The sequence below is a fragment of the Cervus canadensis genome, chromosome 2 (assembly GCF_019320065.1).
Source record: "Cervus canadensis isolate Bull #8, Minnesota chromosome 2, ASM1932006v1, whole genome shotgun sequence".
Taxonomy (NCBI): Eukaryota; Metazoa; Chordata; class Mammalia; order Artiodactyla; family Cervidae; genus Cervus; species Cervus canadensis.
The window spans coordinates 40620764-40635014 of NC_057387.1; the positions used below are offsets into that span (position 1 = coordinate 40620764).

General features: G+C 36.1%; 1 protein-coding gene across 1 annotated transcript in view; it reads right to left on the reverse strand.

The window, feature by feature from the left end:
- Positions 1 to 14196, reverse strand: part of SLC30A7 (solute carrier family 30 member 7) — a 93268-nt gene extending 79072 nt beyond the window's left edge. Inside the window, exons 1-2 of the mRNA XM_043460511.1 lie at positions 13937 to 14196; positions 13617 to 13718 (exon numbers count right to left, since the gene is read on the reverse strand). Of these exons, the coding sequence (XP_043316446.1) occupies positions 13617 to 13718; positions 13937 to 14016 (182 nt within the window). The 5' untranslated portion in view covers positions 14017 to 14196. The remainder of the gene's footprint in view (positions 1 to 13616; positions 13719 to 13936) is intronic.
- Positions 14197 to 14251: the final 55 nt, after the last annotated feature.

Consider the following 14251-nt stretch of genomic DNA (forward strand, 5'->3'; position numbering starts at 1 on the left):
CGCGTCCGACTCTTTGCGACCCCATGGACTGTAGCCTACCAGGCTCCTCCGTCTGTGGGATTCTCCAGGCAAGAATACTGGAGTGGGTTGCCATTTCCTTCTCCAGGGGATCTTCCCAACCCAGGGATTGAACCTGGGTCTCCAGCATTGCAGGCAGACGGTTTACCCTCTGAGCCACCAGGGAAGCTCATCTCCAACCGAAGCCTTGCCTGAAGCAAAGACAACAGCGATCTACCTCTGAGAGCCAAGAAAGAAAACAGAGACTCCTCCCTCACGGCGCAGGTATGCAAGGCTTGCTGAAACCTGAGAATGGTAACTAGTAATACCAAAACACAATAGCCCAGCTCAACTATTGACCAGATGGGTTCAAAACCCCCACACTAATAATGGCCTGACCAAAGAAAGAAAAAAAAAAGATGTGCACACCTCTGGTCATAAAACTACTAACCTCAGTCTCTATTGTTCTTTTAAATATAACATATAGCACTTAATAAATATTTATAAGGCATATTAATAAGATCAAGGAAAAAAAAGTAATAAGACCTACTGTCAAAAGCTAAAACAGTCAAAAGAAGCAGAATCTGAAAGGTCCCAGAGATTATATTGTAATAGGAACTAAAAAATGTGATCAATATGTTAAAGGATGTGTTACAAAGCTGGGGAAAATTTATGATCAGAAATAGAAACTAGAAAATAATCAAATGGAAATGATAAAAAAAATTTAAATATCATAATATTGAAGATTAAAAATAATATACACAGACTTCTGAGCAGACAGGACACAGGGAAAAAAAATCAGTGAGATCAAACCACATTATCCAGAGTAAAACACAAAGAAGAAAAGGAATGGAAAAAAAAGAGAAAATTCAAAATCTGTCAAAGGATCAGACAGACTAAAATACATGTATTTGGATTCTCAGTTATGGAAAGGGAAGAATAAGGTAGAAAAAGTATTTAAAGAGAAAATGATTAGAGTTTTCCAAAATTAATGGAATAAACAAACAAACCAACAACAACAAAAATTCCATATCCAAGAAGCTTAATGAGATCCTAGCAAGGCAAAACCCTATGTAACTCACAAATCACTGAATACCAAACAGAAAGAGAAAATTCTGAAAACAGTCAAAAAAAAAAAAAAGAAATGAAAGAAAAACTGGATACATAAAAGCAAAGCTAAAGATTAATAGCATATTTTGCATCAGAAACTACTCAAGGCAGAATGCAATGAAGTAATATCTTTAAAGTATTGAAAAACAAAAAATATGTCAACTAAAATTCTATATTGTGTAAAATATCTTTCAAAAATGAAGGCAAAACAGACTTTTTCAGACAACCAAAACTAAGAGAATTCACTGCTAGCAGATCTGAACTACAATAAAAAGTTATTTAAGTACAAATATGATACCACATGGAAACTTAGATTTGTATGATAAAGATCACTGAAAATGATAAACATGTGGAGAAATATTAAACATAACTTTTCTAACTTTTAGTACCTTTAAAAGACACTTTTCAAAATAACTTTAAAACAGAAAAGGTACCTTTAAAACAGAAAAAAGGAGGATAAAACAATAAACTAAAGTTGGTTCTTTGAAAATATCAGTAAAATTCACAACCTTTAACTAAAGTGACCAAGAATAAAGAGAAAGGGCTCATTATTACCAAAATAAGCAGTGAAAGTGACACACTATTACCAACTTTAGGGGAAATAAAGATTATAAGAAATTACTATGAACAACTAAATATAAGCCAACAAATTAGGTAACTGAGATGATATATACAAACTCCTAAACAATCTAGCAAAACTGAGTCAAAAAAAGTCTAAACAGATTTATAGCAAGTAAGCAGATTAAACTAATGCTTTTAAAACTTTCAACAACAAAAAAAAGCCTAGGCCCAGATGGCTTCACTGGTAAATCCTACTAAATATTTAAAGAACAATAAATATCAATTCCTTACAAACTCTTCCAAAAAAACAAAATGAAGGAATACTTCCCAATTTATTGTGTAAGTATTACTGATCCCCAAATCAGACAAAAGACATCACAGGAAACTAGAAACCAGTAGTTTTTGCAAACACACACACACACATAAGAATCTTCAACAAAACACTAGCAAATCAAATTCACCAAAAAAAAAAGAGAGTACAGACCACAACCCACAACCCACAATCCCAACAATGCAAGGTTGGTTAACTACATGAAAATCAATCAACATAATACATCATATCAATGGAAAAGAGACAAAAACCACACTATCATCTTAAGAGATGCAGGAAAGTATTTGACAAAATCCAACATTTTTATGATGAAAACATTCAACAAACTTGCAGTAGAGGGAACTTCCTGAACTGATAAATAGCACCTACAAAAAACCCACAGCTAACATCAGCATCATTATAATGGCCAAAGATTGAATGTGTGAGTGTGTGCTCAGTCATGTTCAACTATATGGGACCCTTTGGACTATAACCTGTAAGGCTCCTCTGTCTGCGGGATTTTTTCAGGGGGTGGGTTGCCATTTCCACCTCCAGGGGATCTTCCTGTCCCAGGGATCGAACCCACATCTCCTGTGTCTCTTGCATTGCAGGTGGACTCTTTACCACTGAGCCATCCAGGAAGCCCCAAGAATGCTTTCCTCACAGATCAGGTACAAGAAAAAAATGTCCCCTCAACACTTCTATTTAACATTGTACTAGAAAGTATAACAAGGCAGGCAATGAAATAAAAAGCACCTAGACTGGAAGGGAAGGAGTACAAACTATCTCTATTTGCAGGTGGCATGATTTTACATATGCAAAATCTTAAGGACAATTTAAAAACTGTTAGAACTAATAAATCAATTTGGGAACGTTGAAGGCTACAAGATCATTATACAAAAATGAATTATATTTTAAGCATTAGTGATGCACAAAATGCAAATTTAAAAATTCCCATTTATAATAGCATCAAAAAATGCTAAAAAAAAAAAATGCTAAAGAATAAATTTAGCAAAAAAAAAAAGTGTAAAAGCTATACTCTGGAAACTATAAATATTGTTTAAACAAAATAAAGAAGACCTAAATAAATGGAAAGATATCCATGTTTATGGATAAGACATGGAAAAGGAAATGGTAACCCACTCCAGTATTCTTGCCTAGAGAATCCCGTGGACAGAGGAGCCTGGTGGGCTGCTGTCTATGGGGTCGCAGAGTAGGACACGACTGAAGCGACTTAGCAGCAGCAGCAGTAGCATGGGTAAGACAATACTGTTAAGATGGCAATACTTCCCCAACTGGCAATACGTCCCCAGTTGATCCACAGATTCAATTTATTCTCTATTAAAATCCCCGCTGACCTCTTTGGAGAAACTGACAAGTTGATCTTAAAATTCACATGGAAAAGCAGGAAATCTAGAATAGCCAAAATAATACTGAAAGAGAAAAGCCATGTTGGAGAACTCACACTTCCCAATTTCAAAACTTATAAAGCTACAGTAATAAAAACAATATGGTACTAGGATAAGAATAAATACACAGATCAATGGAATAGAATTTAGAGTATCCAGCAAATGATGCTGAAACAACTGGATGTCCACATGCAAAAATAATTATTTCTGACCCTTTCTTCATATTATACACAATAATTAACCTAAAATGGATCAAAGACCTAAACATAAAAGCTAAACTAGCAGTCTCAACCTTTTTGGCACCAGGGACTGGTTTCATGGAAGACAATTTTTCCACAAGTGGGAAAGGGGTAGGCATGGTTCAGGTGGTAATGAGAGCAATGGGAGAGAAGATTCAGGCAGTAATGTGAGCAAAGAGGAGCAATAGGGAGCCACTCATCTCCTGCTCTGAGCCTGGTTTCACAGCCCATGGCCTAGGACAAGTCCAGGGGTTGGAGAACTCTGAGCTAAAGCATTCACAACCTTAATGATTTCTTAGGCAATGATTTCTTAAATATGATATCAGAAGCATAAGCAATAAAAGAAAAAAAGAACACAGACTGAACATCATTGAAATTTTAAAACTTTCATGCTTCAAAGGACAGTATCAAGAAAGTGAAATGACAATGTACAAGTGGGAGAAAATATCTGCCTATCATATACCTGACAAAAGGCTTGTATCCAGAATATATGAAGAATTCTTAAAACTCTTCAAAGACAGAAAATATCCACTTTTAAAAAATGAATAAAGGATCTGAATAGGCATTTCTCCAAAGAAGACATACAAATGGCCATCAGCACTAGGAAAGTTACTCAACATCATTAAACGCAAATCAAAATGATAAGTAACAACTTCACATCCACTATGATGACCAGAATAAAAAAGTCCATGTATACCTATGGCTGATTCATGTGGATGGATGGCAGAAATTAACGCAATATTGTGATCATCCTTCAATTAAAAGTAATAAATTAAGGAAAAAAAGTCCAATAACTACAAGTGTTGGTGGAGAAACTAGAATTCTTTCACATTGCTGAAATATTATTTGACAATAAAAATACATGAAATACTGATACATGCAGAACATGGATAACCCTGGAAGCCATTATGCTAAGTGAAATAAAGCATCACAAAGGATCATATGCAAATGATTCTATTTATATGAAATGTTCAGAACAGGCAAATACATAGAGACAGAAAATAGATTAGTGATCACATAGAACTGGGACAGATCAGGGGACAAGGGAATTGGAGGGTGATAGCTAGGGCTTTAAAGTTTCCTTCTGGAATAATAAGTGTTCCAAAATGGATTGCTGTGATGATTTTACAACTCTATAAATACATTAAAAGCCATTCACCAGTACAACATAAATGGGAGAATTTTAAGGTATTTGAATTGTATCTCAATAAAGCTATTTTTTAAAAAGATATCTGGCAATCTAAGGCAAGGCCGACAAGCTATAGGCCACAGGCTATCTATTTTGGTAAATAAAGTTTTGCTGAAACACAGTTATGCCCATTTGTTTATATATTGTCTATGGCTATTTCTGTGCTATAACAGTAGAATCAAGAAACTGTGACAGAGATTTTATGACCCTTAAAGCCTAAAATATTTACTATCTGCTGTCAAGAGGAAAGATTTATTTATTAACCTCAGGTATAAAGTGAAAAGAACACTATAGTGTGGGGTTTACATAAAAGAGAAATGTATGACAGTTAAAGCACAAAAGATAGAATGAAATGGAAGTGTATTATTATAAAGTTCTTATACATGAAGTGACATATTATTTGTGATGTTAAAGATTCATATTATACATGCTTTTAAGAAAGACACTGAAAGAGGAGGGTAGGGCAGGAAATCCTTTTGGGCAGAGGACTCTGTATCAACACACAGCAGATGTTCTGCTAGCAAGAAACTCACTCTCACCCAAGACTACCCTCATATACGTGACAGACTTTCACAGTCATGAAGGGAAGAGTAAAAATGTAAAAACAAAAACAATCAAGTGAAAAGCACACCCTCTAGGCCCAGGCTCAAAGTGCGTGCCCAAGACTGAGGCTTTGTCAAGATAATAAATGCCCCTCTGCCCTCACCTCAAACCTCACACAGAGTACCGGTCAATGACCATCTATAGCTTGGCATCATGAGCACAAACAGAGAGCTTCTGCGACACATGCATATGAAGAATACTGGAAGTGAAAGGCCAATAGACTGACAGAGGACACATACCTATTCCTACTCAATACCTACTCAATTCCTACTCAGTACCTCAATATCTACTGCTCTTTACTCATAACATCCAGCCTTTGATCAAAAATCTCAAGAAACACAAATAACAGGATGAAAAATAACTCATGAAGAGATAATGCAGTTAGCAGAACCAGACAACAATATTGACTCAGACATAGGAACTATCAGAACTATAAGTAATAAAGGATCTATGGGAAAGGTGGGGGAAAAATGCATGAATCAGTAAGAAATTTCAGCAAAATGGAAGTACCAAAAAAAAAAAAATTAACAAAAAATAAGGTGTCAGAGATGAAGAATTCTTCCAACTGGCTTAACCACAGACTGGACAGAGCTGAGCATCGTCAGGGAACTTTAAGACAGGTCAACAGAAAAATCCTGAAAGCAAGCACATCAGCAGTTCAATCTTTAAAAATAAGAAGTATCAGAATGGCTAAGAGCACTACTTTTGAAGTCAGAGTTATCTGGGTTCAAATTCCAGCTCTACTGTTTACTAGTTCTGTGACTGTCAGCTTGCTTAACTACTTAGGACCTCAGTTTAGCACCATTTAAACAGGTAACAGTAAAAAGTGTGGTAAGTGTTATAATTGAATTATAGTTATGAAACATAACACAGTGCTTGTCACACTAAACCCACATGGATATTCCCCTTATTTCTATTATTATTAATAAATTACTGCATTATTAGTAATACCTAGTAGTATTAATAGTAGTATTCATATCTAGTAGTCCCAGCATGATCCATAGCTCTTAATATTTGGATATATGTCAGAGCTTTCTTCAGTTCTAACTGCTACAAACTAAAAGTCAAAAACCTTCTTCACTGAAGTAGAAAAAGCAGTTTTTAAATTTCCTTGTAATTTAGGATAATTATAAACTTAGAAACTGAAGTAAAGCATATTACTCACCACACAGAAAAGAACAAAAATTTACAAGTTCCTCAAAAATCATTTTGAAAAATGTCTTAAATTTTATCATGAAACTTGTATATTTTATTCAAATATATAGAGATGCATAAAATAGTTTTAAGTACTATCTACACTCACCTGAAACCCAACTCAAAGCAGAACGAGAATGAGTGAACAAATAAATGAAAAGGCTGAATGAGAAAATCAATACCTGAGGAGGAAAAAGTAAGGCTCTTGCCAATCAAGTAAGCCTCTCAGATTTATTATTTTAAGATTTTTCCTTGAACAGATCACTTAAAACTACACACTTGAACTAACACTAAAAATAATAATTTAAATTTTGAGGTATGAAGACCCATTTGAAGAAAATCTTTGTAATGTGTTATAAAACCAATAAAGACTTTATAATTTTGTTTTCTATGTTCTGATAGGATATAGTAGGCTATTTTTAAAATTTGGTTTCAAAAACTCTCTATTCTGATAAAACAATACAGTTGACAATGAGAATTTTTACCCACTGTGCCTTGATTTCATGATATTTTATAACTAAATTCAAAAGTCAATTTCAGTAACAACAGTAGTCTACATATTTAACTTCCTGGTGGCTCAGATGGTAAAGCATCTGCCTACAAAGCGGGAGACCTGGGTTCGATCCCTGGGACGGGAAGATCCTCTGGAGAAGGAAATGGCAACCCAATCCAGTACTCTTGCCTGGAAAATCCCATGGGAGGAGCCTGGTAGGCTACAATCCATGGGGTCGCAAAGAGTCGGACACAACTGAGCGACTTGACTTCACTTCACATATTTAACAGGTTTATTTTTCCTCTCTGTATACAGTTTTAAATGTTTTTATTTCTTAATTGGAGGGTTTTATTGTATATATGACTTTTATTCTAAATGACTATAAATTAGTTATAGAAGAAGGCAAGGTATTTATGTTAAATAAATAAAAGCTTTAAAATTCACTGACTTATTGATCTACATATATAGTTACTAAAATCTTGTTATGGGTTGAACTGTATTCTCCCCCAAATTTCTAAGTTGAAGTCTTTCATCTCCAGTAACTCAGAATGTGACTTTATTTGGAAATAGGGTCACTGCAGACATAATTCGTAGAGATTAAGTCAGTCAGGTGGGCCCAAATCCATTATGTATGCTCTCCTTATAAAAAGGGATATCTGAAGACAGACATGTACACAGGGAGATCGCCAAGTAAAGATAAGGCAGAGATCAGGTGATGTTTCAACAAGTCAAGGAACACAAAAGACTGCCAGCAAAGCAACGGACCTCATCGACCTCAGAAGGAACCAATCCTGACAATGCCTTAATCTCTGACTTTTAGGCTCCAGAACTACAAGACAACAAATTTTTGTTGTTTAAGTCACCCAGCCTGTGGTACTTTGTTACAGCTGCCCTAGAAAATTAATATACACCATCTCTTTTATAACAGATTTATTTATATTATAGACACCAAAGACTGCCTCAATAGTGGGAAAAAAATGATAAACCTCTTCTGTATACTAGAGGAATCAGATTCCTTTCTAATGATTAAATGTAGTGTGGCAATTTTAATACTCATCAAAATGATATTTTAATTTTATTTAAACGTTAAGTAAATTTGTCATTAAAATGTTTTTTTTCCCCCAACATTTCATAAAATATGATTCTACCTGAAAAAAATACTCCCTCTTTTGAGGTAGCAGAACATGATGTTCTCTTATAGCATTGTGATTATAAGCGTGTGAACCCTGCATGATTTAAAAATTACTTAGTTGCATCTACGTAGGAAAACTCATGTGAAATAAGTCTGCTTCTAGTTCTCTGCTCACCTATCATATATCAAAACAGTGTTCATGAGGAATGTCAATTTTACTGCCCATCTTCAACCAGCAAATGTTTCTGATTATGGATTATCACTTAAACTACCTGGGACAAAATCCTTAGAAAATAAAGGTAGCAGAGAGAATTCTTAAGGCGCTATGATTTACACACAAAATGCAACTTGATTAAAAAAGCTGGTTGCTAAAAGCACCATACCTGTTTTTGGCTCTGATCTTTAAACACTAAATATTAAAATATATTTTTAAACTTTTTTTAAGTGACCACGTTCTACAGGTATTTTAATAAAGAAAACTTCTTAGGATATAAAAATGGAAATATGATCACTAAAGCAAAATATAACAAATGTGAACAGAACATCTGGCCAAAGAAACTTATGAAAGGGATTTTATCTAAGGTCTATTGAAGAAAAAGACAAAGGAAGAAAGAACCGATAAACTGAGACTTAACAGACATATCAGTCAAATACCATAGATTTTAAATTCTGATTTGTAAAACCAACTTCAAACAGAATTTATGAGGCAATAAGGGACATATGAACACTCACTCACTGGACATTTGACATTAATAAATTATATATTTTTATAGGTAAGAACAGCACTGAAGTGAAGTGAAAGTCGCTCAGTGTGTCCAACTCTTTGCAACCCCATGGACTGTAACCCACCAGGCTCCTCTGTCCATGGAATTCTCCAGGCCAGAATACTGGAGTAGGTAGCCATTCCCTTCTCCAGGGAATCTTCCCAACCCAGGGACTGAATCCAGGTCTCCCGCAATGCAGGTGGATTCTTTACCATCTGAGCCACTAGGGAAGTCCAAGAATACTGGAGTGGGTAACCTATCTCTTCTCCAGCGGATCTTCCAACCCAGGAACGGAACTGGGGTCTCCTACATTGCAGGTGGATTCTTTACCAGCTGAGCTACCAGGAAGTTGAAGAATAGCATTGGATTATAAAAACGGGGACTCTGTTCTTTCAGACCCAATTGAAGTAGTTACTAATATGCAAGAAATCATACTGTAACTGGTATCTGCATTAAAACAATTCAATGGTGACAGATATAACAGATGAAAACAAAATAGGCCACATGTTAATAAACATTAAAGGTGGGTGATGGAGACATGAGGTCCACTGAACTCTCTACTTTTACATACATTTTCCATAATAAAAAATTTAAAGGTCTACAGGTAACTAAACTAACAGTATATTTATAGTGGCTGTTAGATATTAACTTGAAATCGAACACAGGGAATCATCAACTTGAGTTCCATGAGATGGAAAGGGAGAAACTATTTACTATCAATTAATTAGCAAGAAAATAGAAAATCCTTAGAATCCTGATATTTGTGTAAGTTGTTAAACTAATGAGAGTTATGGTGAAAAACCCACAACTCCACTACATTCCATATAACCCCTTCCTGTAAGGTAGAATTCTCAACAAAATGGAATAGGAATCTATGTTTTTAAAGTTAAAAAAAAAAAAAAGACAAAAGCAAAAGAAGTCATCACTGTAACCTGGTAAGTAATGTCTTTTCAGAAGGGAAAAGCCAATAAAAATTCAAGATATTTAAATCTTTAATGCCATAGAAAAAATGTTACTAGTGGAAGCATTTTCTTTACCAAGGAATTACTTTACAAACATATGCTGTGACATATTATACAGAAGTAAGACAGAAACAGTCACTAGTAGGGCCTAAAACATTTCTTGAACAAGTAATTACTTTGCTAATACAAAGACATTTATCTTTAGAGTTAAATGAGTTTCCTCTATGCCTAAGAGGAAAATGGTTGTTAACAGCTTTGGTAGAAAATATCATTGAAAATTAAAAATTCTAACAGTGAGGTAAACATAAAATAGAAGAGCATTAAAACAAAAAAAAAGCAAACTATATTAAGATACTAGGGGGAAAAAAATCACTGTATAGTAGAAAATACTTGGGTAACTGATGCTTCTAAGCTCTTCTACTACTCTGGAAAGTAGAAAACTCCCTGGGCCTTTTATACTATTCCACCTGTAGAAGAGGTCCCACTTTCTGAGCCTACATATTTCCTTTCATCATTGGTAAAAAATTCATGACTTTCAGAACATCTGGTTGACTGGAAAAAACATGACATTTACAACTAGACATGAACAATGTGATAAAGGTTTAGCCACTGAAATACTGGTGAAGAGTGTTGTGTGCTAGTGTCCAAATAAGTCTGCTTAAAAGACACTGTACATACTTTTTATCTTTTTGTCTCCATTCTGGATATTCTGCTGCTAGGGATGGCTGGAACTGTAACAGCCATTTTGGAAATAAAGCTTTATTTTGCTCAGGCAATCACTAATTTGGGGGTTTCTTAAAACTGAAGAAAGAATTTAATCCTAGATGGTACAAAACCACATTGTTATATATACTATACTACCTCAAGATTACTCAACAATAAATAAGTAAATGAAAATAAAAAGCTAGAAAGAAAAGAACCACAGAAGAAAAGATCACATATGGTATTCCTACCATTTTGCTACCAATAATAGAGAAAGAAGGGGCTTAATGTCCTTCCCCACAACCCTGCCCCAAACAGGGTAATTAGCAGGTTTAGTATTGGTAGACTAAATCCATACATTAATTATTCCTTTGTTCTTTCATTCAGCAAACATGTATTAAACATATTATGTGCCATGTACTAAGGTGCCTGAATAAGATAGAAAAGACTCCACTTTACATTTACATTCTAGTGGAAAGGTAAAAAGTACTAGATATTTAATAAGGGAAAATATACAAAGAGCTTAGCTATTCACTGATGACATAGTCTCATCATCAAAAATACAAATCAACTATAATTAAGTTCTTATTTAAAATGAAGGTGCTGAATCAGAACCAAAACTATTTAACATTCATTCCAATGAGGTCAAATGTTTCTATGAACCTTTATTCATGAAGAGAAAGTGTGTTTTATCTATCTTTTAATTCCATAATGGAAAAAACTCTTGACATCTCACAACATCTTGAAACTACTTTTACAGAACACAAAGGAACACAGAAATGCCTATGACAAAAACAGAAAACAAGTTCTGGTAAGGAATTTACTCAAGGAACTTAAAATCTAATTGAACCTTCAGGAACAGAGATAATTTCGTCATGTAAAGAAACTGCTAATCAGTCTACAAAGGGGCTCCAAATTTGTGGTGTCTAAAGTAAGACAAAAAGTCAGATTATGAAAAGGCCCAAGCAACTTCTAAGGCCACCAAGGCTTCAATAGGAACACATCTGTACTCCCAATCAACGGATAGAAATTAGCACTGGGGGAAAATAAATGATTGTGGACATAGAGGTTAACATAGTACCTGCTAATTAATCTAGGCATGACAGGCAGTAGTTCAGAGCTAGACTGCAAAGATATAACACAAAGAAAGGGAGGAAACTGGAGAAGAGGCCTAAAGTCAAAAGAACAAGCCACCTGAAGGCAGAACAAGCCATGCACCATTGATGTTTTCTTTATAGCCTGATGAATACTGATTAATCGCTTAGAAAACAATGGTCTTAGTGATTTCCTCAACAGATCTCTACAGATCTAAAGAATTACTATATACCTAACTTTTCATAGACAGGTGGTTTAGGTACTTCAAATATGAATCACTTGAACAAGACATCTCACTTAGTAATTTATGCAATGGAAGGTCACAGTGAAATGTATTGTAATATAACATAACTATAGCAAAACTGTACACAGGCAAACCAAGATATAGAGCCTTGACAACAGTCAACACGTACGCCACAATATAACACAATATAACATAATTAGGAAGAGGAAAATGTAAAACATAAATATTGCATATTTATATGTAATAGAACATATTTATTATATTGTATATTATATGTAATATTACATATTTATAATAAAGTATGATTATTTCAAGACAAACTAAGACAATATAATGCTTTTAACATGCACAACATATCAAAGGGTATTAATATTACAGGACACATATATCTGATCCCCAAATGATTAAAAACGATTATTACATACATTGAGATTTTATTATGTTTCAATATGCCTTTTACACTTGAGTGGTGACTAAACCAATAACCGGCATGATCTGCTGAGCAGTTCTGATAAAACTGAGTTGACATTTGAATTTAAAAGTCTACCTTTTCATATAAAAATATACATGTCACAAAAAGTGGTGGTATCACCTAATGTCATTGTTCAATCTCAATAAAGACCGAAAAACACCAATTCTCTCTGAAAATGGACCTTAAAGGACAGAGATTTAGTTTATTAAATTAATAGAAAATAAAGCATAGATGGCATAGGTTCTTAAACTTGGGGTCCAAGATCTATTACAAGGAATCCAAGAAAAAACTGAAATTTTACATAAAATTTTGAAGTGTTGGCTATTATAAGACAAGTATATTTAAAGAAGAATCAATACACCTAGAAGTGAGATGATCTTTTCCTTAGCTCAACAATTTTACAAGACCTTAAGCATTCAATTGCAAACACCTGGATAACATTGCTGCATTTCCACGGAGTTAAACTGGATAGACCTCTTCCCAAAGCAGTTAAAAACAAAAACAAAAAGAACCAAAGGTGACACCAAAACCCACCGACTCAAGAGACGAAAAGCTTTTAGAAAACTATGTGGGATCTTTTAGCACAGTCAAGACCAGAAGAAAATCTTGAGAGATTCAGCATAAAAGTAAAGAGAATGAAACATGTTTCTCCAGATATCCCCTTTATAAACCTCTCCCTCGTTTCAAGACCTAGTATCAAATTAACTATAAGATCTCGGGTATTCCCTCCCACAATTTCAATGGTCAATTCCTAATACCACTACCCCACAGAACGCGAAGAAAAGGATTTCTCCCAATTCCAAGAAAGTGGGCAAAGCTAAGGTGTGCAAAAACAAAAGACTCTCCATCTGTCAAAATGAGGAGGGGACCTGTCACCCTGGTTTGAAGGAGTCGGGGGCGGGGGAGGGGGTGCTTGGCGAAGGAGGCGGGGACCTAAATCTTAACTGCTGCACCTGATGGCCTCGGCTCTGAAGAAATGTAACCGTGCCACACGGGTGTGGATATGAAAAAGAAACTGAGCAGCATAGGTGGTGGCAAAGGCAAGACCTGAGCCTCCGGGTGAGGAGCTACGTGGCACTAAACAGAACTTCGTCTCCCCCACCCCCTGCTTCCGCCCCAACCCTTTTCCCCTTTGGTTACCAGTTGCTCCAGATGCCGTAGAGTAGTTCAACAAAAGCGAAAGAGAGGTTCAGGCACAGGAAGAAAAACAGGTTCCGAGACGTCTTGTCCGACAGGATAGACCTAGACATGATACAAGTGGGGAAGAGCGGGGAAAGTCAAAGGAGTGCCGGATCCGGAGGCTGGGTCCCCTTTCAAGACCCTCCCAGTCCACACGTTCCTTTCCTCACACGAACGAGGGTGTCCCAGTCGCTCCCTCCCTGGACCTCGGGCTATCTTTAGATTTGGGCCTTCTCCCCTCGTGCCGGACACCCACTTCCCGCAAACACAGTTCCCCGCACCTAAACCAGCCTGAGATCTTGCGGAACAGATTGAACTTGGGTGGTTTGTATTCATCGTCCTTGATGGACAGAGGCAACATCTTCTCTGCCCGGCGAAGGGCCGGGTCTACTCCCCTCTCGTAGTGGCTCCGTGGGAGATGGTAGTGATACAGGTGACGCTTCAGATGGGAATCCCCAGCGCCTATCCCGGGCCGCGCGCCGCTTCCAGACAGACTAGACACACACCCGAGAACCGGGCGACTTCCGGCCCGGGCCGCGCAACGCGTCCTGGGACGGGAAAGGGGGAAGGCGGGGCCGAGGGCGGGACTTGCGCAG